Here is a 24420-nt window from a genome sequence, read left to right as displayed (position 1 = left end):
CACCCAAGGTGTTCCTCCAGAATCAGAGCTTATTAACTCATTTCTAACAAAAGAAGTATTGAGAGGCTGGATTGACTTCAAAATATCAGTGATATTATTCCACTGAGTATGTATAAACCTAGGTATAGTGAACGAAATTTCCCACATAATAAAATATGACGAAATATAGATCTAAGGTGTTTAGTTACAAAGGATTTTAGGAGCTAGAGCCTCTGAGAGCCTGAGTAGTCATTATGAGAGGAGGGAGTTACTGAACTTAGTTAAAGAGTATGTTATTTACAGTAAAACTATTTTTACCACGTGCGTATGCGAGCACGCACGCACACACAAACTGTAATTATGGTTATATGACAAAACCAAGAGGCACCCTAGTATCCCCAAATCAGTGAGAACTTAACATCATGGAACAAGAGAAGTTTCTGGCCAGGAAGGGGAATGAATGCTAAAGGAAGTGGGGTTAAAAAAGGGTCAGAGAAAGAAAATTTTAAATGAAGACTTCACTTAAAAATAATACTACATGAAAATTGCAATCATCCTTCTAAATTGATTCATGGATTTGGCCAGTCCTGGTCTAACTAATAACAACAGCTAGAAGAAACTACAAGAAAATTATGAAATTAGGAATGATTATGCTTAAATATGCAGGGACCTCTAACATTGAATGAATCTTTGAATTGCTAGGTTGTATTCTTGAATGTTTGTACTTATGCTTTTCTCTGTGTGAGCATGTTATACCAGATCATATATACTTCTTCCTGCTTTTTTTCGCTTGTTGATGCTAGAGGCTCTTAATGAGATTTGTTATTTTATCTTCCTCACCAGATATTCACAGCCTATAGGGATAATCCAAAAGAAAGAATTAACAACTTTTTTCCCCTACTCGTTTCACCCTTTCCCCGCTACATTCCAGAAGTTTTCATTGCTCCCTTTTTTTGCCCAATATTTTTGACCTCTCCTTTGTTCCTGAGCCTATGGTATTTATCTAGTTCGGTAAATATCGATTTCAACCATCCCGGGAGGGAGGCCTTTGGAACTGAGAGTCACTATTGATGGTCTGCTGTCTGTGGACAGTTGAACCCCTAAAATTGTGTGGCTGACAGCAAGGGCTTCATGATCAACCGAGACAGGAAAGTTTGCTGAAGCTCCACAGTTAAAAAATTGTTCTGGAAGTTTTGTGGGAATAGCTTTGATTTTGACATGATAAATCTTCAAAAAAAGATACGAAATAATAAGGCAGTGAGAACACTTTTGCCTTTTAAGAACTACGTATTTATCTCGTACTTTTCTCTAGGGACTAAAGGCTTTCACTTGTTTTCCTTATTTAAGTGTTTTCAAAATTTCTGTGTTTGCACAGTAAGGAAATTAATATTGAAAATTTTTGTGACTTGCTCAGGATTTCATAGAAAGTTAGTGAACAAGTCAGGCGAGCTGGCTGTTGACCCTGCAGTGTAGTTCTTTACTATCATGCTTTGGAGGTGAGAAGAAAATTCATAACTCCTTTTGGTATTATAATGGGGGCATCTTTGGAGCTGGCTGAACTTTCTTTAGGGAACCATTTAAATGAGGCATATGGAAAATTCCTGAGATGCTAAAATTATTAGATATATAAATACTGGAGCTGAAAGAATGCTGGGGCAAATTTTATACTTTTAAGGGATAAATCAGTCTTTATGTTGTCTGAGATTTTCAGGCTAAGTCCGTACATTTACCTTAAGATATGAAAGCCAACTAAAGATTTTATGAAAAGGAATTGGCTTTTTAGAGCCACATTCATGTACATCAAAATGGAGACACTCATTAGTTGTACGAACTTTGTTGTTTTGGGGGAGTACTTGAGTTTGTTTTTTTAAAAGAGATTATAAATGTATATTAGTACTTTTATCTCAGATGAAGTGTTAGCAAACATTTTCTGTAAAGGGTCAGGGAGTAAATATTCTAGGCTTTGTGGGTCATATGCTGTATATCGCAGCTACTCAGCTCCTTTGTTGAAGTGGGAAGGCAGCCGTAGAAATACACAGACAATAAACAGAAAGCATGGCTATGTTCTTATAAAACTACATATTTATGTACTCTGAAATTTGGATTTCGTATAATTTTCTTGAAATGTTAGTATTGAAATATTCTTCTTCTTTTGATCCCCCCCCCCCCCCCCCCATTTAAGAATGTAAAAGCTATTCTCTCCTTGTGGGTTGCACATACACAAGGCGGGCTACGTTTGGCCTATTTCCCATAGTTTTCCCACTTGGTCTTAGAGAAAAGAACTGGCAATCCAAGGGCGGCGGGGGGGGGGGGGGTTCCAAAACGCTTTCACCTGTTACTTGTTAAGAATCAAGTTTCTTAGACTAAATTTATCATTGGTGGGAAAAGTAAAATGAAAAGATAATTAAAGCTGCTGTTGGTTTTTGTGCAAAAGAGAACTAATTTTTACAGCTCAAGTTTTCTGTTTTAGCTCCCTAGGGGACTTTCGAGCATTTCCAGGGATTTCTGAGGGAGGTACGTTCTGCTCAGGTTTTGCTGCAGTGTTGTAAACCAGAGTTTTCAGCATCTTTTCCCCCCAAGTCTTTTAATGATCTTGATATTCCCTCGTGGAGAGAAGTTATTTGCCGTGTAAATACTTCTTTTCCACTAATTCATGATAATAATTATTCACCGTACATAACAGTTGTTATAGTGACAGTTTCCAATACGCATTCATAGACATTCAGTCTCTTTTTCTTTTATCTCCTGTATAGGTAAGCTTTCAGTCCCTTGCTTTTGACCACTAAAAAAAGTGCCTATCTTTAACAATAAAAAAGATAACCCCTGCAAAGGACTTTGCTAAAGCCTTTGTACATTTTAAATTAAGCTTTAATAATTCAGATTATATTTTTGATAGAAAATCTTTTCATGTGCTTATTGGCCATTTATATTTCTTCTTTGGAGAAATGTCTATTTAGAACCTTTCCCTATTTAAAAAGTTGGATTATTTGTCAATTTATTATTGGTTTGTAAGAATTTTTTCATAGATTCTGGATATGTCTGTTATTGGATGTATGAGTTACCAGTATTTTCTCCCATTTTGTGGGTTGTCTTTTCACTTTCTTGATGCTGTCTTTTGAAGTCCAAAAGTTAAAGAAAATTGTAAAACCACTTTATTGAGGTATTAATGACATACAAAAAACGGTGACATTTAATGTACACAACTTGATGTGTTTGAAGATACTGTCATCACGATCAATGCCATAAACTTATCCCTCACTCCCAAAAGCTTCCTTCCCCTGCCCTTTTTTGTTTTTTGTTGTTTCCCTTTTGTGATAAGGGAACTTAACATAAGATCTACCCTCTTAGCAAAATTTTAAGTATACAATATAGTATTGTTAATCATCAGCCTATGTTGTGCAGTAGATCCCCGGAACTTTTCTATCTTGCACAACTGAAACTTTGTACCCTTTAGCGGACATCTGCCATTTACCCCCTCCCCCCCAGCCCCCGGAAACCACCATTCTATTCTCTGTTTCTATAAGTTTGATTATTTAGTTTCCACATGTAAGCGACATCATGCAATATTTGTCTTCCTATGTCTGGCTTATTTCACTTAGCATAATGTCCTCAAGGTCCATCCATGTTGTTGCAAATGGCAGGATTTTCTTCTTTTTAAAGACTGAATAATATTCCATTGTTACATATATACGGTGGTCTCCCCTTATGTATGGTTTCGTTTTCTGTGGTTTCAGTTACCTGCAGTCAAGCATGGTCTGAAAATATTAAGTGGAATATTTTAGAAATAAACAAATTGTAAGTTTTATATTGTGTGTTGTTCTGAGTATCATGATGATATCGCACGCTGTCCTGCTCTGTCCTGCCTGGGACGTGAATCATCCCTTTGTCCAGCATATCCACGCTGCACATGCTACCTTTTCGTTAGACACTTAGTAGCCATCTAGGTTATCAAATTGACTGTTGTGGTACGCAGTGCCTGTGCTCAAGTAACCCTTATTTTGCTTAATAATGGCCATAAACCATGAGAGTAGTGATGCTGCCAATTCAGATATGCCAAAGAGACATGAAAAGGTGAAAGTTCTTGACTTAATAAGGAAAGAAAAAAATCATATGCTGAGGTTGCTAAGATCTGCAATAAGAACAAATCTTCTGTCTGTGAAATTGTGAAGGAGAAAGAAAAAAGTTTGTGCCAGTTTTGCTGTTGCACCTGACTGCAAAATTTATGGCCACAGTGTGTGATAAATGCTTAGTTAAGATGGAAAATACATTAAATTTGTACAATAAGATATTTTGAGAGAGAGAGAAAAAGAGAGAGACCACTTTCACATTTTTATTACAGTATATTATTATAATTGTCCTATTTTATTATTTATTATTGTTGTTAATCTCTTACTGTGTCTAATTTATAAATTAAACTTTATCATAGGTATGTATTTATAGGAAAAAACGTAGCATGTGTAGGGTTTGGTACTATCCGTGGTTTTAGACATCCACTGGGGGTCTTGAAATGTGTCCCCTGCACATAAGGGAGGACTATACCACATTTTCTTTATCCGTTCATTTGTCAATGGGCATTTAGGTTGTTTTATACCTTTGCTATTGTGAATAATGCTGCAATGAACATTGGAGTGCACATATCTCTTTGAGATCCGTATTTCAGTTCCTTTGTATATATACCCCAAAGTGGGATTGTTGGATCAAATGATAATTCTATTAATAACTTTTTGAAGAACCTACATTTGTTTTCCATAGTGGCTGTACCTCCTTACATTCTCATTAACAGTGTACAAGTGTTTCCTTTTCTCCACATGGTCACCAACGCTTGTCCTTTGATTTTTTGATAATAGCCATCCTCACATGTGTGAGGTGATCTCTCACTGTGATTTTGATTTGCATTTCCCAGATTATTAGTGATGTTGAGTAGCTTTTTGATACTTCTTGGCCATTTGTGCGTCTTCTTTGGAGAAATCTCCATTCAGGTCCTTCGCCCATTTTTTAACTGGGTTATTTGTGTTTTTGCTATTGCATTGTGGAAGTTCCTTATATATTTTGGATATTAACCCCTCATCAGACAGATGGCCTGCTAATATTTTCTCTCGTCCCATAGGTAGCCTTTTGATTTTGTTAACTGTTTCCTTTGCTGTGCAGAAGCTTTTTTATTTTGATGTAGTCCCACTTGTCTATTTTTGCTTTTGTTGCCTATGCTTTCGGTGTCATATCCAAGAAATCATTGCCCAGTCCAATGTTTAGGAGGTTTTTTCCCTTTGTTTTACTTTTAGAGTTTTATTGTTTCAGGTTTGACATTTAAGTCCTTCATCGGTTTGAGCTGATTTTTGTGTATGCTGTGAGAAAAGGATCCAATTTCATTCTTTTGCCAGTAGTTATCCAATTGTTTCAGAACCATGCATTGAAGAGATTATTTTTTCTGCATTGTTTACTCTTGGCACCTTTATTGAAGATCAATTGACTTGATATGCATGGGTTTATTTCTGGGCTCTCTATTCTGTTCCATTGGCCTCTATGTCTGTTTTTAATGCTAGTAACATACTGTTTAGATTACCATAGCTTTGTAATGTGTTTTGAAATCAGGGAGTGTGATACCTCCAGTTTTTGGGGTTTTTTTTGAGGAAGATTGGCCCTGAGCTAACATCTGCTGTCAATCCTCCCCTTTTTTGCTGAGGAAGACTGGCCCTGAGCTAACATCCATGACCATCTTCCTCTATTTTATATGTGGGACGCCTATCACAGCATGGCTTGACAAACGGTGTGTAGGTCCACGCATGGGATCTGAACCAGTGAACCCCTGGCCACTGAAGCGGAAGGTATGAACTTAACCACTGTGCCACTGGGCTGGACCCTCAGCTTTGCTCTTTTTGCTCAAACATGCTTTGGCTATTTGGGGTCCAAAAGTTTTAAATTTTGGTTAAGTCTAATGTATCAATTTTTAAAAATTGCTTTGGTACCATATATAAGACATTATTACCTAATCCAAGGTGATGAAGTTTTACTCCCATGGTTTTCTCTAAGAGTTTTACAATTTTAGCTCTGGCATAGGTCTGTGATTCATTTTGAGTTAACTTTTGTGTATGGTGCGAGACAGAGGTCCAAGTTCATTTTCTTTTGTATGTGGATATCCAATTGTCCCAGAACCATTTGTTGAAAATACTATTATTTATTTCCTGCTGAATTTTCTTGGCACCTTTATTGAGAATCAATTGACCATAAATGTAAGGGTTTATTTCTGAAATATCACTTCTATTAATTATTATAGCTTTCTAGTAAGTTTTGAAGTTTGGAAGTGCCACTTTGATCTTTTTATTTTTCAAGATTCTTTTGGCTATTCCGAGCTCTTTGCATTTCCGTATGAATTTTAGGATCTGCTTGTCAATTTCCTCAAAAAAGCCAGCAGTGTTTTCTCAGAGATTGCACTAAATTTGTAGACCAATTTGGAGAGTATTGCCATCTTAACAACATTAAGTCTTCTCATCCATGAACATGGGATATCATTCCATTTCTTTTGTCTTTCATTTCATTCAGCAATGTTCTGTAGTTTTTTTAATGTGCAAATCTTGCACTGCTTTTGTTAAATCTATTCCTAAGTATGTTATTCTTTTGATACCATTGTGAATAGAATGCATTTACTGTTGTAATTGTTCAGAATTTTAAATGTTTATCTCCAATACAGTTTTGTGCTGCTCTTTGGTTTGAGTACTTTCAGTATGTACAATTAACCACTTTGACTTCCTTGTGAGTTTTGTGTGAGCTAAGACTACACAATTGGGTCCTAAAATCACTTCTGTCGTTTCTACATAAGGAATACATTAATTACAATTGGAAAAAATTTGACCTTATTGATTAACAGCAATACTGCTCTGAATGAGGTGGTATATGAAAGGGTAAACTTGTTAGTCATTTATTGCTCTGATCACAGCTGTGGGACTTGAATTTCTAGCATGGTGAAGGCTGACTGTTACTTATTACTTAATCTCCTTATGAATGGAGCTTTGTTAAGATTGATTATAAGTGAGAACTGGTGATTTTATTTTAAAATGACCAGGCAATGCCTCATTTATTTCTTTATTTTTCACTTCTTCCTCATAGAAATTCTTTTGTGAATTTTAAAGATTTGTTTCTTCACTGCAATTACAGGGGAAAGTAATTTATTCCAGTGTTATTGAGATATAACTGATATATAACATTGTATTAATTTTATGTGTTTATGATTTGATGGTGATATATACCATGAAATGATTACCACAATAAGTTTAATTAACATCCATAATCTCACATATTTACAATTTTTTTTGATAAGAACTTTTAAGTTCTACTCTCTGGGCAACTTTCACATATGTGATACAATGTTGTTAACTTCAGTAACCGTGCTGTACATTACATTCCTAGAAATTATTTATCTTATACCTGGAAGTTTGTACCTTTTGACCACCTTCCTCCATTTCACACCTCCCCAGCCCCTGCCTCTGGCAACCACCAGTCTATCCTCTGTATCTATGAGTTCTGTTTTTTTAGATTTCAACTATTAGCGATATCATGACATTATTTGTCTTTCTCTGTCTGACTTACTTCACTTAGCAAAATGTCCTCAAGGTCCAAACATGTTGTTGCAAATGGCAGAATTTCCTTCTTTTTATGGCTGAATAATATTCCATTCTATATTTATACACCACATTATCTTTATCCATTCATCCATCGATGCACACTTAGGTTGTTTCCATGTCTTGGCTATTGTAAATAATGCTGCAACGAACAGAGGAGTGCAGATATCTTTTCAAGTGACTGTTTTCATTTCCTTTGGATAAAGACCCAGATGTGGAATTGCTGGATCATATGGTATGTAGTTCTATTTTTAATTTTTTTGAGGAACTTCCATACTGTTTTCCATAGTGGCTGCACCCATTTACATTCCCACCAAGAGTGTACAAGGGTTCCCTTTTCTCCACATCCTTGCCAATGCTTGTTATCTCTGTTGTTGTTTTTTTTTTTGGTGATAGCCATTCTAACAGGTACAAGGTGATATCTCATTGTGGTTTTGATTTGCATTTTCCTGATGATTAGTGATGTTGAGCACCTTTTCATGTACCCATTGGCAATACATATGCTTTCTTTGGAGATGTCTATTCAGTTCATCTGCTCATTTTTTCCCCACTTTTTAATCAGATTGTTTGCTTTTTTGTTATTGAGTTGTATGAGTTCTTTATATTTTTTGGGGTATTAACCCCTTATCAGATATACAATTTGAAAATATTTTCTCCAATTCAGTAGCTTGCTTTTTCATTTTGTTGATGGTTTCCTTTGCTGTACAGAAGCTTTTTAGTTTGATATAGTCCCATTTGCTTGTTTTTGCTTTTGTTGCCTTTGCTTTAGGCATCAAATCCAAAAAATCATTGCCAAGACAAATGTCAAGGAAATTACCACCTATGTTTTCTTCTAGGAGTTTTATGGCTCAGGTCTTACATTCAAGTTTTTAATCTATTTTGAGTTAATTTTTGTGTATGGTGTAAGACAGTGGTTCAGTTTCATTCTTTGGCATGTGGCTGTCCAGTTTTTCCAACACCATTTATGGAAGAGATTGTTCTTTCTCCATTGTATATTCTTGGCTTCTGTGTCATAAGTTAATTGACCATCTATGCATGGGTTTATTTTTGGGATCTCTATTCTGTTCCGTTGATTTACTTATCTGTTTTTAGGCCAATACCATACTGTTTTGATTATGATAGCTTTCTAATATAGTTTGATATCAGGAAGTATGATGCCTTTAGCTATGTTCTTCTTTCTCAAGGTTAGTTTGACTATTCAAGGTCTTTTGTGGTTCCCTACAAGTTTTACGATTGTTCTATTTCTGTGAAAAATGACATTGGAATTTTGATCAGGATTGCATTGAATGTCTAGATTGCTTTGGGTGGTATGGACATTTTAGCAATATTAATTCTTTCAATTCATGAGCATGAAATACCTTTCCGCTTATTTGTGTCTTCTGCAATTTGTTTCATCATTGTCTTACAGTTTTCAGTGTACAGGTCTTTCAGTTCCTTGGTTAAAGTTATTCCTAGGTATTTTATTCTTTTTGATGCAATTGTAAATGAGATTGTTTTATTAATTTTTCTTTTTGATAGTTCATTATTAGTGTATAGAAACACAACAGATTTTTGTGTATTGATTTTGTATCTTGCGTCTTGACTGAGTTTATTAGTTTTAACAGTTTTTTGGTGGTGTCGTTAGGGTTTCCCATATATAATATCATGTTATGTGCAAATAGTGACAGTTTTACTTCTTCCCTTCCAATTGGATGCCTTTTATTTCTTTTTCTTGACTAATTGCTCTGGCTAGGATTTGCAGTACTATGTAGAATAGAAGTGGTGATAGAGGGCATCCTTGTTTTGTTCCTAATCTAGAGGGAAAGCTTTCAGCTTTTCACCATTGAGTATGATGTTGGCTGTGGGATTGTCATATATTGTCTTGGTATGTTGAGATACTTTCCCTCTATACACACTTTGTAGAAATTTATTTATTTATTTTATCATGAATTCATGGTAAATTGTTTCAAATGCTTTTTGTGCATCTATTGAGATTACAATATGATATTTTTGCCCTTCATTTTGTTAATCAATGTATCACATTGATTGATTTGTCGTTGTTCAACCATCCTTGCCTCCCTGGAATAAATTCCACTTGATTATGGTGTATGATCTTTTTAATGTATTTTGAATTTTGTTTGCTAACGTTTTGTTGCCTATTTCTGCATCTATGTTCATCAGCGATATTGGCCTGTAATTTTGTTTTCTTATAGTGACCTTGTCTGGTTTTGGTATCAGGGTAATATCAGGTAAAATGAGTTTGGAAGTGTTTCCTCCTCTTCTATTTTTTTGGAAGAGTTCAAGAAGAATTGGTATTAATTCTTCTTTAAATATTTGGTAGAATTCACCGTTGAAGCCATCTGGTCCTGGAACTTTCTTGGGAGATTTTTGATTACTGATTCAATCTCCTTACTAATAATCAGTCTGTTTACAGTTTCTATTGCTTCAAGATTCAATTTTGGTAGGTCGTATGTTTCTAGGAATTGATCCATTGCTTCTAGTTTTCCAAATTGTTGGTATGTAATTGTTCACTGTAGTCTATTATGATCCTTTGTATTTCTATGTTACCAGATGTAATGTCTTGTCTTTCATTTATAATTTTTTTTTAGTCTCCTTTCTTTTTCTTGGTAAGTCTAACTAAAGGTGTGCCTATTTTGTTTATCTTTTCAAAAAAACTAATTCTTTTTTTAATTGATCTTTTCTATTGTCTTTTTAGTCTCTATTTCATTTGTTTCTGCTCTGATCTTTGTTATTTTCTTCCTTCTACTAACTTTGGGCTTCATTTGTTCTTTTTATTTATTCCTTGAGGTGTAAAGTTAGGTTGTTTATTTGAGATCTTTCTTGTTTCTTAAGACAGGCTTTTATTGCTATGAACTTCTTTCTTAGAACTGTATCCCATAAGTTTTGCTGCATCCCATAAGTTTTGGTATGTTGTATTTCCATTTTCATTTGTATTAATGTGTTTTTTGATTTCTCTTTTGACTTCTTCTTGACCCATGATTATTCAGGAAGCATGCTGTTTAGTCCCCATATATTTGTGAATTTTCCAGTTTTCTTCTTGTAATTCATGTCTATTTTCATACCATTGTGGTTAGAAAAGATGCTTGATATGGTTTCAATCTTCTTAAATTTATTAAGATTTGTTTTGTGGCATAACATATAATTTATCCTGGAGAATGTTTCATGTGCACTTGAGAAGAATGCGTATTCTGTTGCTTTTGGCTGGCATGTTCTGTAAATCTGTTAAGTCAACCTGGTCTAATATACAGTTTAAGTCCAATATTTCTTTGTTGATTTTTTTGTCTGGATCATCTATTTATTGTTGAAAGTGGAGTACTGAAGCACTATTATTGTATTGCTGTTTATTTCTTCCTTCAGGTCTGTGATTATTTGCTTTACATATTTAGGTGCTCCTATATTGGGTGCATAAATACTGATAAATGTTACAAAATCCTCTTTTTGGATTGACCCCTTTACCATTGTATAATGATCTTTGTCTGCTAGTACAGTCTGTGTCTTAATGTCTATTTTGTCTGATATAAGTGTAGCTACCCTTGCTTTCTTTTGATATCTGTTTATATGGAATATCTTTTTCCATCCATTCATTTTCAGTCTGTGTGTGTCCTTAAAGCTGAAGTGAGTGTCTTGTAGGCAGCCTATAGCTGAGTCTTGTTTGTTTTAATCCATTCAGCTACCCTATGTCTTTTTATTGGAGAATTCCCTCCATTTACATTTAAAGTAGTCATTGATAGGTACGTACTTACTGGCATTTTGTTCTTTGTTTTCTGGCAGTTTTGTAATTCCTTTGTTTCTTTCTTCTTCTCTTCCTTTGCCATTTGATGGTTTTCTGTAGTGGTATGCTTAGATTCTTTTCTCTTTCTCTTTTGTGTATCTACTATAGGTTTTTGCCTTGTTACTGTGATGTTGTTACTGTGAGGCTTACATAAAACATCTTTTATTTATAACAGGCCATTTTAAGTTGATAACAACTTAATTTTGAATGTATTTTAAAGCTCTACATTTTTACTCCCCCCCCATGTTATGTTTTTGATGTCACAATTTACATCTTTTATCTCGTGTATCCATTAACAAATTATTATAGTTGAAGTTATTTTTACTACTTTTGTCTTTGAACCTTCATATCAGATTCATAAGTGATTAACCCACCACCTCTACAAGATTAGATTATTCTGAATTTTACTATATATTTACCTTTACCAGTGAGATTTATACTTTCATATGTTTTCCTGTTACTAGCATCCTTTGTTTCAGCTCAAACAAAGCACTTTAACATTTCTTGTAAGGTCAATCTGGTGGTGCTAAACTCCATTAACTTTTGCTTGTCTGGAAAACTTTCTTTTTTCAATTATTAATGACAGTTTTTCTGGGTAAAGTATTCTTGGTTGACAGTTTTTTTCTTTCAGCACTTTGAATATATTGTGTCACTCCTCTCTGGCCTGCACGTTTCTGCTGGAAAATCTGCTTATAGTCTTAAGAGTGTTCTTTTGTGTGTAAAAAGTTGTTTTCCCCTTGCTGCTTTTTTTTTTTAAGATTTTTTATTTTTTCCTTTTCTCCCCAAAGCCCCCCGGTACATAGTTGTGTATTCTTCGTTGTGGGTTCTTCTAGTTGTGGCATGTGGGACGCTGCCTCAGCATGGTCTGATGAGCAGTGCCATGTCCGCACCCAGGATTCAAACTAACGAAACACTGGGCCGCCTGCAGCGGAGAGCGCGAACTTAACCACTCGGCCACGGGGCCAGCCCCCTCCCCTTGCTGCTTTTAAGCTTTTCTCCTTGTCTTTAACTTTTGACAGTTTAAGTATAATGTATCTTTTTGGGCTTCTTTGGATTCATCTTATTTGGAACTCTCTGTTTCCGAATCTGGATGTCAGTTTCTTTTCTCAGGTTGGGGAAGTTTTCAGCCATTGTTCCTTCAAATAAGCTTTCTAGTCCCTTTTCTTTCTCCTCTCTTTCTGGGCCCCCTAGAATGCAAATATTGGTCCACTTGATGGTGTTCCATAAATCTCTTAAGGTGTCTTTACTCTTTTTCATTCTCTTTTCTTTTTGATCCTCTGGTTTGATGAATTCCACTGCCTTGTCTTTGAATTTGCTGACTCTTTTCCCACTTTAGTCTGCTTTGAATTCCTCTATTGAATTTTTCAAATTATGTATCCTTCAGCACTGTGATTTCTGTTTGGTATTGTCTGTCTTTGTTGAAATTCTCACTTTGTTCATGCATTGTTCTTCTGACCTCAGTAAGCATCTTTATGACCAATATTTTGAAAATTTTATCAGGTAAGTCCCTTGCGTCCATTTTATTAAGGACTTTTCCTGAGTTTTTTTGTTGTTCTTTTATTTCAAACATATTCCTCTGTTTCATCATTTTCCTTGACTCTCTATATTGGTTTCCCTACATTAGATTAAATAGCCACCTCCCCCAGTCTTAAAGGAGTGGCCTTGTTTAGGAGATCAACCTTATCATTCAGCCTGGACTTGGCTCTTGGCTGTCTCACACATCTTTGTGATTGTCCAAGCAGTCTTCTTTGTTCTTAGTGGCTCTCAGTTGTTGAGGGTGTGCCAAGACCTGTCAGTGTCCCAATGGTGATGATCTCAATGAACACCTAGGTGCAGGCTGATTAGAAGTTGGACTCTCAGGCAGCAGCTTTTAAAGTATGCAAATATACCATTTTCAGGGAAAGACTGAGAGATGGTCATTTCTCATGTACACTCCTTCTGTGCTGAACTTCAGAGGGACAGACAGCAGACAGCCAAGGACTTCCCTTTGTTTGCCACAGTCCCACTGAACCTGTGAACACAAGCCCCTCTGACCACCGGAGCCAGACAATCAAAGGATGTGTCCTCTGGGCTGTAGCCACAAAAGCCAGAGTGCGAGATGTGTGCTCAAGCTCCCTTCATGGGGACACTGGTAACCCGGAGTGGGGTAGAGAGAGACCATGAAGATGGTGCGTGCCAGCCTCCCTAGTCTTTGGAGAGGGTTGCAGTGGGTCTCTAGTTGTGTGTCAAACTAGAAGCCTGACCCTTAAACTGAAGCCCCCAAGATATGCAAATAGACTTCCCTCAGGGAAAAATTGGGAGTTGAGTGCCTCTGACTGCTGCCTCTCTGCTGAGCTCCTGGGTGATAGCTGGTCAAGTACTGTTTCTCAGGGCTGGCCCAGTGGTGCAGCAGTTAAGTGCGCACATTCCACTTCGGCGGCCCAGGGTTCGCCAGTTCAGATCCTGGGTGCGGACATGGCACTGCATGGCAGGCCATGCTGTGGTAGGCATCCCACATATAAAGTACAGGAAGATCGGTATGGATGTTAGCTCAGGGCCAGTCTTCCTCAGCAAAAAAGAGGAGGATTGGCAGCAGATGTTAGCTCAGGGCTAATCTTCCTCAAAAAAAAAAGAACTGTTTCTCTGTTTGCTGTAGTCCTGAGAGAACTGCAAAGGCAAGCTCTGCTGGCCATCAGAGCCAGATGACCAAGATGTCTGTCCTCCAGGTGGCAGTTGCAAAAGCCAGGGTGCCTGATATGCTCACGAGCTCCCTCCAGGGAGACACCTGCAACCTGGAGTGGGTCAGAGGGAGAGCATGAAGATGGTGCTCACTGGCTTCCCCTGTCTCTGGAGAGGACCGCAATTGGCCTCTAGACCCACACTAAATTAGAAGCCTGACTCTCAGGCCAAAGCTTTAAGACATCCACATAGTCTTTCAGGGAAAGACTGACTGTTTTAGTCTGCTGCTTCTGTGCTGAGCCCTGGAGGGACAGCCATGGCGAGTCCTCGTGAACTCATTAAGAACTGTTTCTTTGTTGTGTATAGTCTTGTGGGTCTTGTGGACGCAAACCATGTTGACTTTCAGAACTAGGTGTTTTTTGGGCCCGTCTCCTAGGTGGAAGTCTTGAAAGTTGGGGCACTAGATGTTGGGTCTAAACTTTTCACTCCTCAGGGGCAAGCTGGGTGTTGTTAGTTCCCTGTCAGTTGTCTGTTGCCATGCCAGGGGTGGGGTTCACGGTGAGGTTGTGTCTCAGCCTCTCCTACCTGTTTCAATGTGGGTTTATTCTTGTTTTCTTAGTGTGTCCGAGTCTCTCACGTAGTTTCTGGATTTCTTTCAGAAGGAATTGTTTCACATTTAGCTGTATATTTGGGGTATCTGTGGGAGGAGGTGAGCTCAGGAGACTTCTATGTCACCATCTTGAATTAGAACTCTGAAAGTAATTCATAAAAATTTTTAATGATTGGTAAAATAATAGTGAGGCCTTTAGGAGCTATGCATGTGGAGGATTATTATGATGTATGTGTATATTTTTTGGGGGGGAGGAGGCTATGGAGTTTTGTTTTAATACACTTTAAGGGAATATATCTGAAGATACTGACATTTAAAACCAAACAGAAGAATTTTCTCATTGAAGTAGTTTGTTTTCCTATTTGGGGATACCTGGCAGAGACCATGTTTTAGTTATCATTTTGTACTCCATAGTGCTTTGCACCCTGTATTGGTAAATAAATATTTGTTATATGAATGAATGAGCTCTTTGTAAGGGCTAGGTATCATTTCTTAGAAAAAATTGATAGCATTGTTACTCTCAACTTCAAAGCACTGGAATGAGATTCAGCAGATGGCAAAAATCAAGGATACAAGTTTCTGCTAATTCAGCATAACAGAAGTTAGACTTGCTCATATTTAGTAAGAAAAGGAAATATTGGAAAAAATAATGAATAATTAACATTAGTCTGGCATCTTCGTTGTATGGTTTAGGTTTCCCCTCAAAAAAATTAAATTGACATCAAGAATAACATTATAGAAATGTTTACTGGTGGCATATTAGTCAATAGATTGTTTGGAGATAAATTCAATAGATAGCAATTATGGACAGCTATTTCAGCTCAAAGTTTGAACACTTAATTAATTTGTAAGTCCATACTATTTTCTTTTTTTATTGTTTGTTTTACAATATGGATTGCCATGTTCTGTTGTCACTTTGATTTACTATAAATAGCTTTAAATATATGATACTCCTCATACTAAGAGATAGTGTTGTAGGAATCGCAATCTTAAATGTAATACTCAGATCTGTTTTATGTATTTTATTACCTTAAAACTATTGTCAATTTAAAATATGTGAAGTTATTTTGTCAGTTCTTTGGCAGTTTTTAAAAATAATTTATCATCTTCTTTCTTCGAAATTCTGAAGTATCATCATTTATCTCTATTTTAAAAACTCTTCACATTGAAATTTATTTAGATGGATAATTTATAGATATGTTGTATAAAATGTTTTACACATAAAAACATTACTAAAATATTTTTTATGTGGCGTAATGTATTTTTACAAATAAATATGTAATTAAAGTTTGCCTAAATAAGATTGAAATTTAAGATATTGCCAATGTTTTAAAATATAACAGACAATTTTTACTTCAAGATTTATTTGTTCTCATTATTGGAAGTGAAAAGTTTATTAGTTTTTCTACACAGACATATCTGCACACACTCCTTAAATATTTTATTTTATCTTAACTGATGTAACGTGAATATTAGCCAGTCCCTTAATGGGCTCTTGATGGGACCAGGCCCACTTTTGGTAGAGGTCAGTTGATTGAGTCTCATACAATTGCTTTTGCCTAAACCTCTCTCATACTACATTGACTAAGATTTCCAGTGTTGGTGTCTTTATAGAAGACAACTAATGACACTTGAAAAGCTATCTAACTGCAGAATCCTTCTTAATATTTTACAATCCCTTCACTCACTTAACCCCAACTTTTACCATTTTTTTCTTCCACAATCAACTTGACAACATTTTTACCAACTTACCTTTACTGAGTGTCTCTAAGCATTCAAATTAATTTTCAAAGAAATAACAAATCTTTTTTGTACTATTATTTGATAAGCTTATGTATTTAATAAAATTACATAATTATAATTACAACTTAGCTGAAAAGGTTGGGGAACAAACTAAGAGACTCTTGGACACTTCAGTTAGTGGGAGCAGAAGGGCTCAGTATACTTGAGATAATCCTTTGGTATTGAGCAGAAAGGAGGGATCATTAATACGTTGCTGAGAGGGAATAGAAAGAGTTGATCAATCTAGAGAGATGTTTAAGAGGTCTCTAAAGAGAGCTGCTACTTTATCCCAACTATGATGTTAGGAGATATTTCCGGCACTTTTATAGAAACCAGTTCCATCAAATTTTATATTTTATAAGATTTACGATTTTATAGAATTAGTCCTATTAAGTATTCCCAAGCTCTTTTTGATTGTTCTCAATGGTGTGGGGCTTGGTGGCAGGTTGCCTAAGTGTTTCCACTTTAGTTAACTCAATATGCTGTCCTGCTGTTGTCTTTATGTGACCACAGCTGTCCTCTGCCGCACGCCTGCTGCTGGCCTTGAAGGTGGGAATTCTGCTCTGTCTCTGAATTGCTTCATTAGAGGGAACCGGGACAGTGCTTGGTCTAGGGATAATCACTCTCCATTGTTGAGGAGCCTTCTGTGTACTCTACCCAATATCCCATGAGTCATGAAGTTTTCCATTCTGGTGGTGGGAACAAACACTATTCCCAGCCCCATGTGAGTGCCAAGTACTCTTGACTCAAATCCTTTTGGATGGTTCTTTCCCTAGCCTTGCGTAGTTTCTTCCCATGTATGGGTTGGTCAGTATTTAGCTGAATACTCAAAAGGGTGCCTCTGCAGATCTTGTGAGCTCTCTCTCTGTGGTGCTCTGTGCTTTCCCATTCTCTGTCCTGTATACTTCCCCTGCCATAATCTCCTGGGATCTCAGCATTTTCCTCTCCAGCTCAGAGAGTTTGCTGGCCTCTGTCTTAGTTTCCCCTTCCTGTGTGTGGCCTGGAAAGTCTCTCAAGGCAGTAAGCTAGGGTATCAAAGGGCTCATCCTGTTTGTTTCCTATTTCTCAGAGATTACTGTCCTTTATTGCCTGATGCCCAGCGACTTCACAATCATTTTTCATATATTTTCATATATGTTTTTGTTGTTTCAGGTGGGAAGAAGCATAGTCTTTGTTATTCTTCTTTGGCTGGAACCAAATTATAACTTTTAGTAAGACTTTCCTGAGAGTTTGAAGATAATGACAGGGAAATAAAACACAGCCAACAGTTTACAATGGCAACCATATGCACCACATTCTGAGTCCACAGGTCCTGCTGATGTCCTTGTAACTCCCAAACCTGAATCCACATGGCAGCAGCCCTAGGTTTTTGGCCCTTGCCTCTTGCCATGATATGGTTTTCCTTTATCATGCGAAACAGTTTGTTCCTTGCAGTCAAACTGTCTCAAACATTTTAAAGGAGGGTTCTTTCTGTCTTTTTTTACATCTGTGTAGGTTTACATCTAGTTGAAGTCATCTTCCCCTCTTCTCTGTCAAAATAAAGATCAATCTACTCCAAAGCTAAATTCAAGCTCCTACCTCTTAGGAGCTTTCAAATTCCAAATGGCTGTTTCCCAATTAAAAACAAATAAAACCAAACCCCTGGTGCCCAGTTTCAGCCTGGGAACCCCATTATACCAGAGTATGTTATTATATATTGATTCGATTAATATGCACTAGTGCATGAACTAGTATATTGCACTAGCATATGGTATATTAAAACACATACAGAAGGGTGGCCAGAGGCATGCACTAGGAATCTTAATTGAATCATAAATAAATGATAAATTATAAAAGTTGGAAAATTTGATCTTTAGTGCTTGCCTCTTTTCATTTTGGTTGTTCCCCTTTCTCCTCTGGATGTTTTGCTTGCACATTTTCTTTGATTTTCAAGCTTATAATCAATATAATCATTTATAGAAAGTGGAGTTATACTATAAATGTAGCGAAGGAGCTTGCTATTTAAATGAACCATGTAGTTATCTTTTATAAATTGAAGAATATTTTGTAATGTGTCTATTTGGCCAAGAATTTTTCTTTTTTTGCTTCTGGAGTTTATTCATATGATCATATAAAGTTTTTATATATCAGGTTTTTGTGTATTCAGGAGTTTTCATATGTTACACTTATATGTGCACAAGATGTACTATATAAATCTTTGTAGAGCATATCCCTTAGTACCTTATTCAAGCAAGCATTTCAGAACTGATATTTTGAAGATTAAAAAGAATATATTTGAGGGGCTGGCCCCGTGGCCGAGTGGTTAAGTTCGCGCGCTCCGCTGCAGGCGGCCCAGTGTTTCGTTGGTTCGAATCCTGGGCGTGGACATGGCACTGCTCGTCAAACCACGCTGAGGCAGCGTCCCACATGCCACAACTAGAAGAACCCACAACGAAGAATATACAACTATGTACTGGGGGGCTTTGGGGAGAAAAAAGGAAAAAAAATAAAAATCTTTAAAAAAAAATAAAATAAAAAAAGAATATATTTGATAGGAAAGGACCAAAATGAATCCAGTAGAAAGAAACTTTCTGAACCTAGTTCTTGTGGTATTTTCAAGACCTTTAGTAAATTGCTTTTATGTATGGAATAGGATTTCTTGAAGGAAAGATGCAGTTTTTTATTTGTATGTGTTTTAAAAGTGAAATTTCTTATTCATTAAACTTCAAAGTAAAATCATTATAAGAAAGATTGGGAGAATATTTCGAGAGAATGGAAATGCTTTGTGCAGACTTTATAAAGCATGGATGCTAATATTTTAGATAGAAAGGAAATTTGTTGAAAGTTTTTTTCTATTTAATTAGGAAAATAGCCATTTTCTCCTGACACATGTCAGTTTGACAGTGAACTGGCTAAATTCTATAAAGAAGCTTTCTTTGTCAATAGCTGGAACATGTTGCTCTTACCTAGAACATTTCTGTACGTGTCCTCTGACACCACAGGCAGAGGTAGGTCCTTCTCTGTGCCTTAATACTTTGTACAGGTCTCTCCTGAGCCCTGCTTAGATTGTATCACATGTTTGTTGACTCTCGTTTGTGAAACTTCTTGGGCTGCAAAATTGCTCTGTATTGATTTCTGTATCCTGAATGCTGAGAATGGAGCTGTGTTATATAGGGAAAACAAGTGTTTGTCAAAGGAAAGTCGGATAATGTTCATTCACACATTCATTCAGAAACACACATTCAATGTATTGAATATATGCAGTAGAGTAGGCACTGTTCTAGACCCTGGGAATACTATGATGACCAGGACCAATGCAGCTCTTACCTCACTAGTCTTACGGCTCAGAAGAAAAGACAGACTTGGATACAAGCCATCACAGTAAATGATGCTGAGGGTTATGATAGGAAGCATAGAATCCTACTCTAAGACCGGCCTTCAGTAATGGGGGTCTAAGGCTTTACAGAGGAGGTGATGTTTCCATTGGGACTAGAAGTCTGAGCTGAAACCAGCTGAAAAGTGTTGGGAGTATTGTGGGGAAGGGAAGGTGATGAGTCCAGTAATAGGAAGCTTGCTCCATGCATCTTTATTAGTGTATTACAGGAGTGACCTTTTTTTCTTCCAACAGAGCTACTTGGTTGACTCTTCATATTACCTTAACAGAGACAAAGACTAATAGTTGTTTAATGTTTAAATGATCTTTTTCTGAATATGGCTCTTCAGCCAGTTGTTCAACATCCCAACGTTTTAGAGTCACGAACACATAATTCTTTTTTGATATATATTTAGCTTTAGTGTATAAAGTCAAAGACAGTATCCTAAAAAGACTATCATAACTTTCTGTTCAGAATCCTGACAAGAAAAGATAATCTTCCTTTTGTGGAAATTCATCTGCTCTCTAAATTTCGGAGGTCACTTTAATTTTTCACAGTCTTCTAGCAGCAATTTTGACTTGCAGAGAAACACATAAAAATCACCGTTTACTGATCTTAAGAATTTATCATCTCTACTAGAAGCTTCCTGAGAAAGTAACAGCTAATATTTGTTGAATGCTTTCCAAGTTCAGATATTGTGCTAACTCTATGTTATGAACTATATCTTATGTAAACATCTCAGAAACACTGTGGAATAAGTAATATTTTTATCCCTTTTCTATAGACGAGGAGACTGAATATATTTAAGTGTCCTAGGTGTGACAACTAGAAGAGTCAGATAATAATTTGATCTCAGAAGTGTCTGACTTGAGTCTGAGTTCCTACGTTGGTATTCCTTCAGAGAGCTAAATGTGATATGTTAACACAGTTTCAAACCCTCTTCACAGGTTTCGTCCATTATAAGGAACACTATTCTTTGTTATATTTAGTAAACATAATGTATTCCATTTTTTTATGCTGAAGTTCATGAGTAGATGAAAACTAAAATATTCATGGAGTAAAGTAGACAAGACAGGCCCTTTCATATGTTGTTGAGGGGATGGTGTGTATTGGGAAAGTTTTTGGCAATATATATCAGAACTTAAAATTCATTTGCCCCTTGACTCAGCAATTTTAGTTTTAAGAGTTTATCCTACAGCTAACTTTGCTCACACGTGCAAAGATTTATGTCATGGTGTTCTTTGGTAGTATTGTTTGAAATAGGAAAGAGCTGGAAATGATTGTGTTCAGTAGGAGCCTAGTAAGATAAGTTATAGTGGTCAATAAAATGTAACTTTATTCAAGCATTAAAAAGGACAATACCAGCTAGTTAAGTCTTTACTAAGTTCTGAGCATGGCTCTTATTGAATCTTCATAAAAATTGTAGGTATTATTCTTATTAGCTCCATTGATAGAGGAGAAAAATGAAGCTTAAGGAGGTGAAGTGATGTGTCCAGGGTAGCAGGACAGAGACACTGAAGCAGAATGGCTTCAGAGCCCACACTTAGATACTGGGCCATATGCCTCCTGGTCATCTATTTTCCAATGTGAAAAGGAGATAAGTTGAGAAGGGAAAAGAACAAACTGTAGAAAGTTTTATAGAACATTTGTGAAAATGTTCTATATCTATATCCTCTATCTGTTTCATTTATAACATATAAAATATCTCTATATGTTTTCTTATGACATAAAATCTCTATTATATAAAATATACATAACTGTGAATGTATATATGTGATTATATTCATAAATACACACACATAAAACGTACATATAAATATACATATATATACATATGCACACATATAAAACATACATTCATGGAAAAATTTCTGGACATATAAAAACAATGGGTATTTTTTGGACTAGTATGGAGACTTTTAAAAAATTTTCACTTTATACTCTTCAGTATGGTGAATTATTTAAAAGTAATGAACACATATTGCTTCCATAATAAAAATAATTTTAAATTGGAAAACTTAAAAAAATAGTGGATGTGGTAAATCTTTAACAATTATTTTACTGGAGGAGAGTAAAGAGGGACTTTTCACTTTATACCTTTATGAACTGTGAACTTTTGAAAATGAATGAATACACATTACTTTTGTAATAAAAATATTTTAAGTGCAAAAACTTTAAAAATAGTGGATATATTTCTCCAACAATTATGAAATATTATTTCTGTGACTAAGTTTAGGATATAGTTTATTCATTATACTGACAGTTTAGGATAAATCTGCTTATGTTAAACTCTTTTCAGAGAGCTGCTGTCTTGTCGTCTTAAAGGTTAACTCTTTTCTAACGTCCGTTGCTTTGGAAAGTCTCAATGAAAATTTACCTTATCTTTATAGACAAGATTGTTTCCAATTGAAGTCTTAGTAATGAAACCTTTACAGCAAATGAGATTCAGCAAATGCAGAAGTTGACAGGACTTTTACTAGGTGTTGCTAGTCAATTGAACACAATTTTCTTGCAGGAAAATGGTATCATGCTTCTTAAACTCCAGAGCATTTATCAAAAACAAATATCAATGTGAAACTACATTGTTTATTAAGAGACAATGTTTAGTGTCAACTGACAGTATTTTAATATTAGGCCTAGTCATGGAATGTGCTTGGAATTAGGTAGGATGATAAATGCTGGAATAGGCATAGCTAAAATTTAAAGTATAACTCATTTGGGATTGTGTTTTTCAGGCGAAGCTCTGAAAGAATCAGCTGAGAGATTTGCAGATGACCCCTGTTATCTCCCGAAAAGGGAGGCTGTGGTTCAAGCCGCCCGTGCCTTGTTGGCTGCAGTTACCAGACTCCTTATCCTCGCAGACATGATTGATGTCGTGTGTCTTTTGCAGCACGTGTCAGCTGTAAGTAAAAGATGGCTTAGTTTACCTGGGCATTGTTCTCACTTCTAAGTCCGTTCTCTGAACCTGGCGTCAATCCTAGTGCATCCTGGCCTCACTCTTCTTTCTTTCTTTTTTTTTTTTTTGAGGAAGATTAGCCCTGAGTTAACATCTGCTGCCAATCCTCCTCTTTTTGCTGAGGAAGACTGGCTCTGAGCTAACATCTGTGCCCATCTTCTTCTACTTTATATGTGGGACGCTTGCCACAGCATGGCTTGCCAAGCAGTGCATGGGTCCACACCCAGGATCCGAACCAGCAAACCCCAGACCGCCGAAGTGAAATGTGTCAACTTAACCGCTGTGCCACCGGGCTGTCCCCTCACTCTTATTTCTTAATGTCACCCATCAGAAGCTGACTGGATTGGGTGTGAAAGTAATGTATACTTCAAAAGAACAAAGCCAGAAGTTAGTTTTAAAGCCAGTGGGAGATTGAAAAACAGAAGATGGCTTACTGATAAGGAAATGACCAGTAGAAAGTTCTAGGCTTTTGACCAAATGGTTATACAAAAATTATGTCCTATATAAATATATAAATAAATACATATAATAACATAATTATATAGATAATCTAGAAAATATATATATATATATATATATATATATACATAATTTGAGAAAGAGAAACTTTAAAGCTTAAGACATTTGGAAGTTTATCCTAGTTTATAAATGAATACTACTTTGCCAGCTCCTCTTGATGCAAGATAAATGGTTTACAGGTAGCATGTGGTATCTGTAGTAATCCATTAAGGAAAATGTATAAATGGATCAAGAGTAAGGAATATATTTTAACTAGGAGACTACAAAGGCAGCAAGTTATCTTGCTTGCTTTATTTTGCTAGACAAATCCAGTTAGCAAAGGTTTAGTAGAAAGAGAATTTTATTAAAGCATTTTTTACTTTTTCAATTTACTTAGTTTGACCAAGTCATTAATAGTGTCCAGATGAAGAGATTGCCAAGAACCTCTTGGATTCTCTGCTCTATCTCCTGCTTTAGATGGGACCCTTACTCTTCCTTCCATAAATACATCTGCATTTTCATAAAGGCACCTGGTGACTGTAATATCACTATTCCATTAAGCAAATGGTGGCCTTGTCTGATTGACTTCTTGTCAAAGTCATTTTCTCTAATTGCTAAGCTAAACTTTTCTTTGCATCTTTCTCGTACTCATTAATGCTTATTTTATTTTTTGGTGAAGAAGATTGGCCCTGAGCTAAGATCTATTGCCAATCTGCCTCTTTTTGCTTGAGAAAGATTATCCCTAAGCTAACATCTGTGCCAATCTTCCTCTATTTTTTTTGTATGTGAGATACTGCCAGAGCATGGCTTGATGTCCATGCCTGGGATCCGAACTCACAAGCTCTGGGCTGCTGAAGCAGAGCACGTGAACTTAATCACTACACCACTGGGCTGGACCCCATTAATACTTATTTTAATCCTAAAGTAGAGTGAACTTCCTTTATACTTTCATAGTCGTTTCCTTTGATAGTTTTATTACTGCAAAAAAGCAATTCAGTACTCTTTATTAAGTAGCTTTTTGGGAAAAGGATTAGTTCTCATCAGTAGCAGCTGTCTACTAGTGGATTTGTAGGTGAGATAATTGAGCAAGTTTTCTTGTTACTTGGTTTTCGGTTAAATTCCTGAACATTTCTGAGATTCATTTTTTTCCATATGTGAATATAGACACTAATATATGCTGTAACCAGAAATGAGTATGA

General features: G+C 36.1%; 1 protein-coding gene across 17 annotated transcripts in view; it reads left to right on the top strand.

Moving 5' to 3' along the window:
• Positions 1-24420, top strand: part of CTNNA3 (catenin alpha 3) — a 1499312-nt gene that overhangs the window by 106246 nt on the left and 1368646 nt on the right. For all 17 annotated transcript variants that reach the window (XM_070488663.1, XM_070488665.1, XM_070488664.1 and 14 more), the window contains one exon: positions 22503-22669. In XM_070488663.1, coding sequence (XP_070344764.1) covers positions 22503-22669 — 167 coding nt within the window. The remainder of the gene's footprint in view (positions 1-22502; positions 22670-24420) is intronic.

This window comes from Equus asinus, chromosome 2 (genome assembly GCF_041296235.1).
Source record: "Equus asinus isolate D_3611 breed Donkey chromosome 2, EquAss-T2T_v2, whole genome shotgun sequence".
Classification (NCBI taxonomy): Eukaryota; Metazoa; Chordata; class Mammalia; order Perissodactyla; family Equidae; genus Equus; species Equus asinus.
The sequence above is the reverse complement of the archived record's forward strand: the minus strand, read 5'-3'. Positions and strand labels throughout refer to the sequence as shown.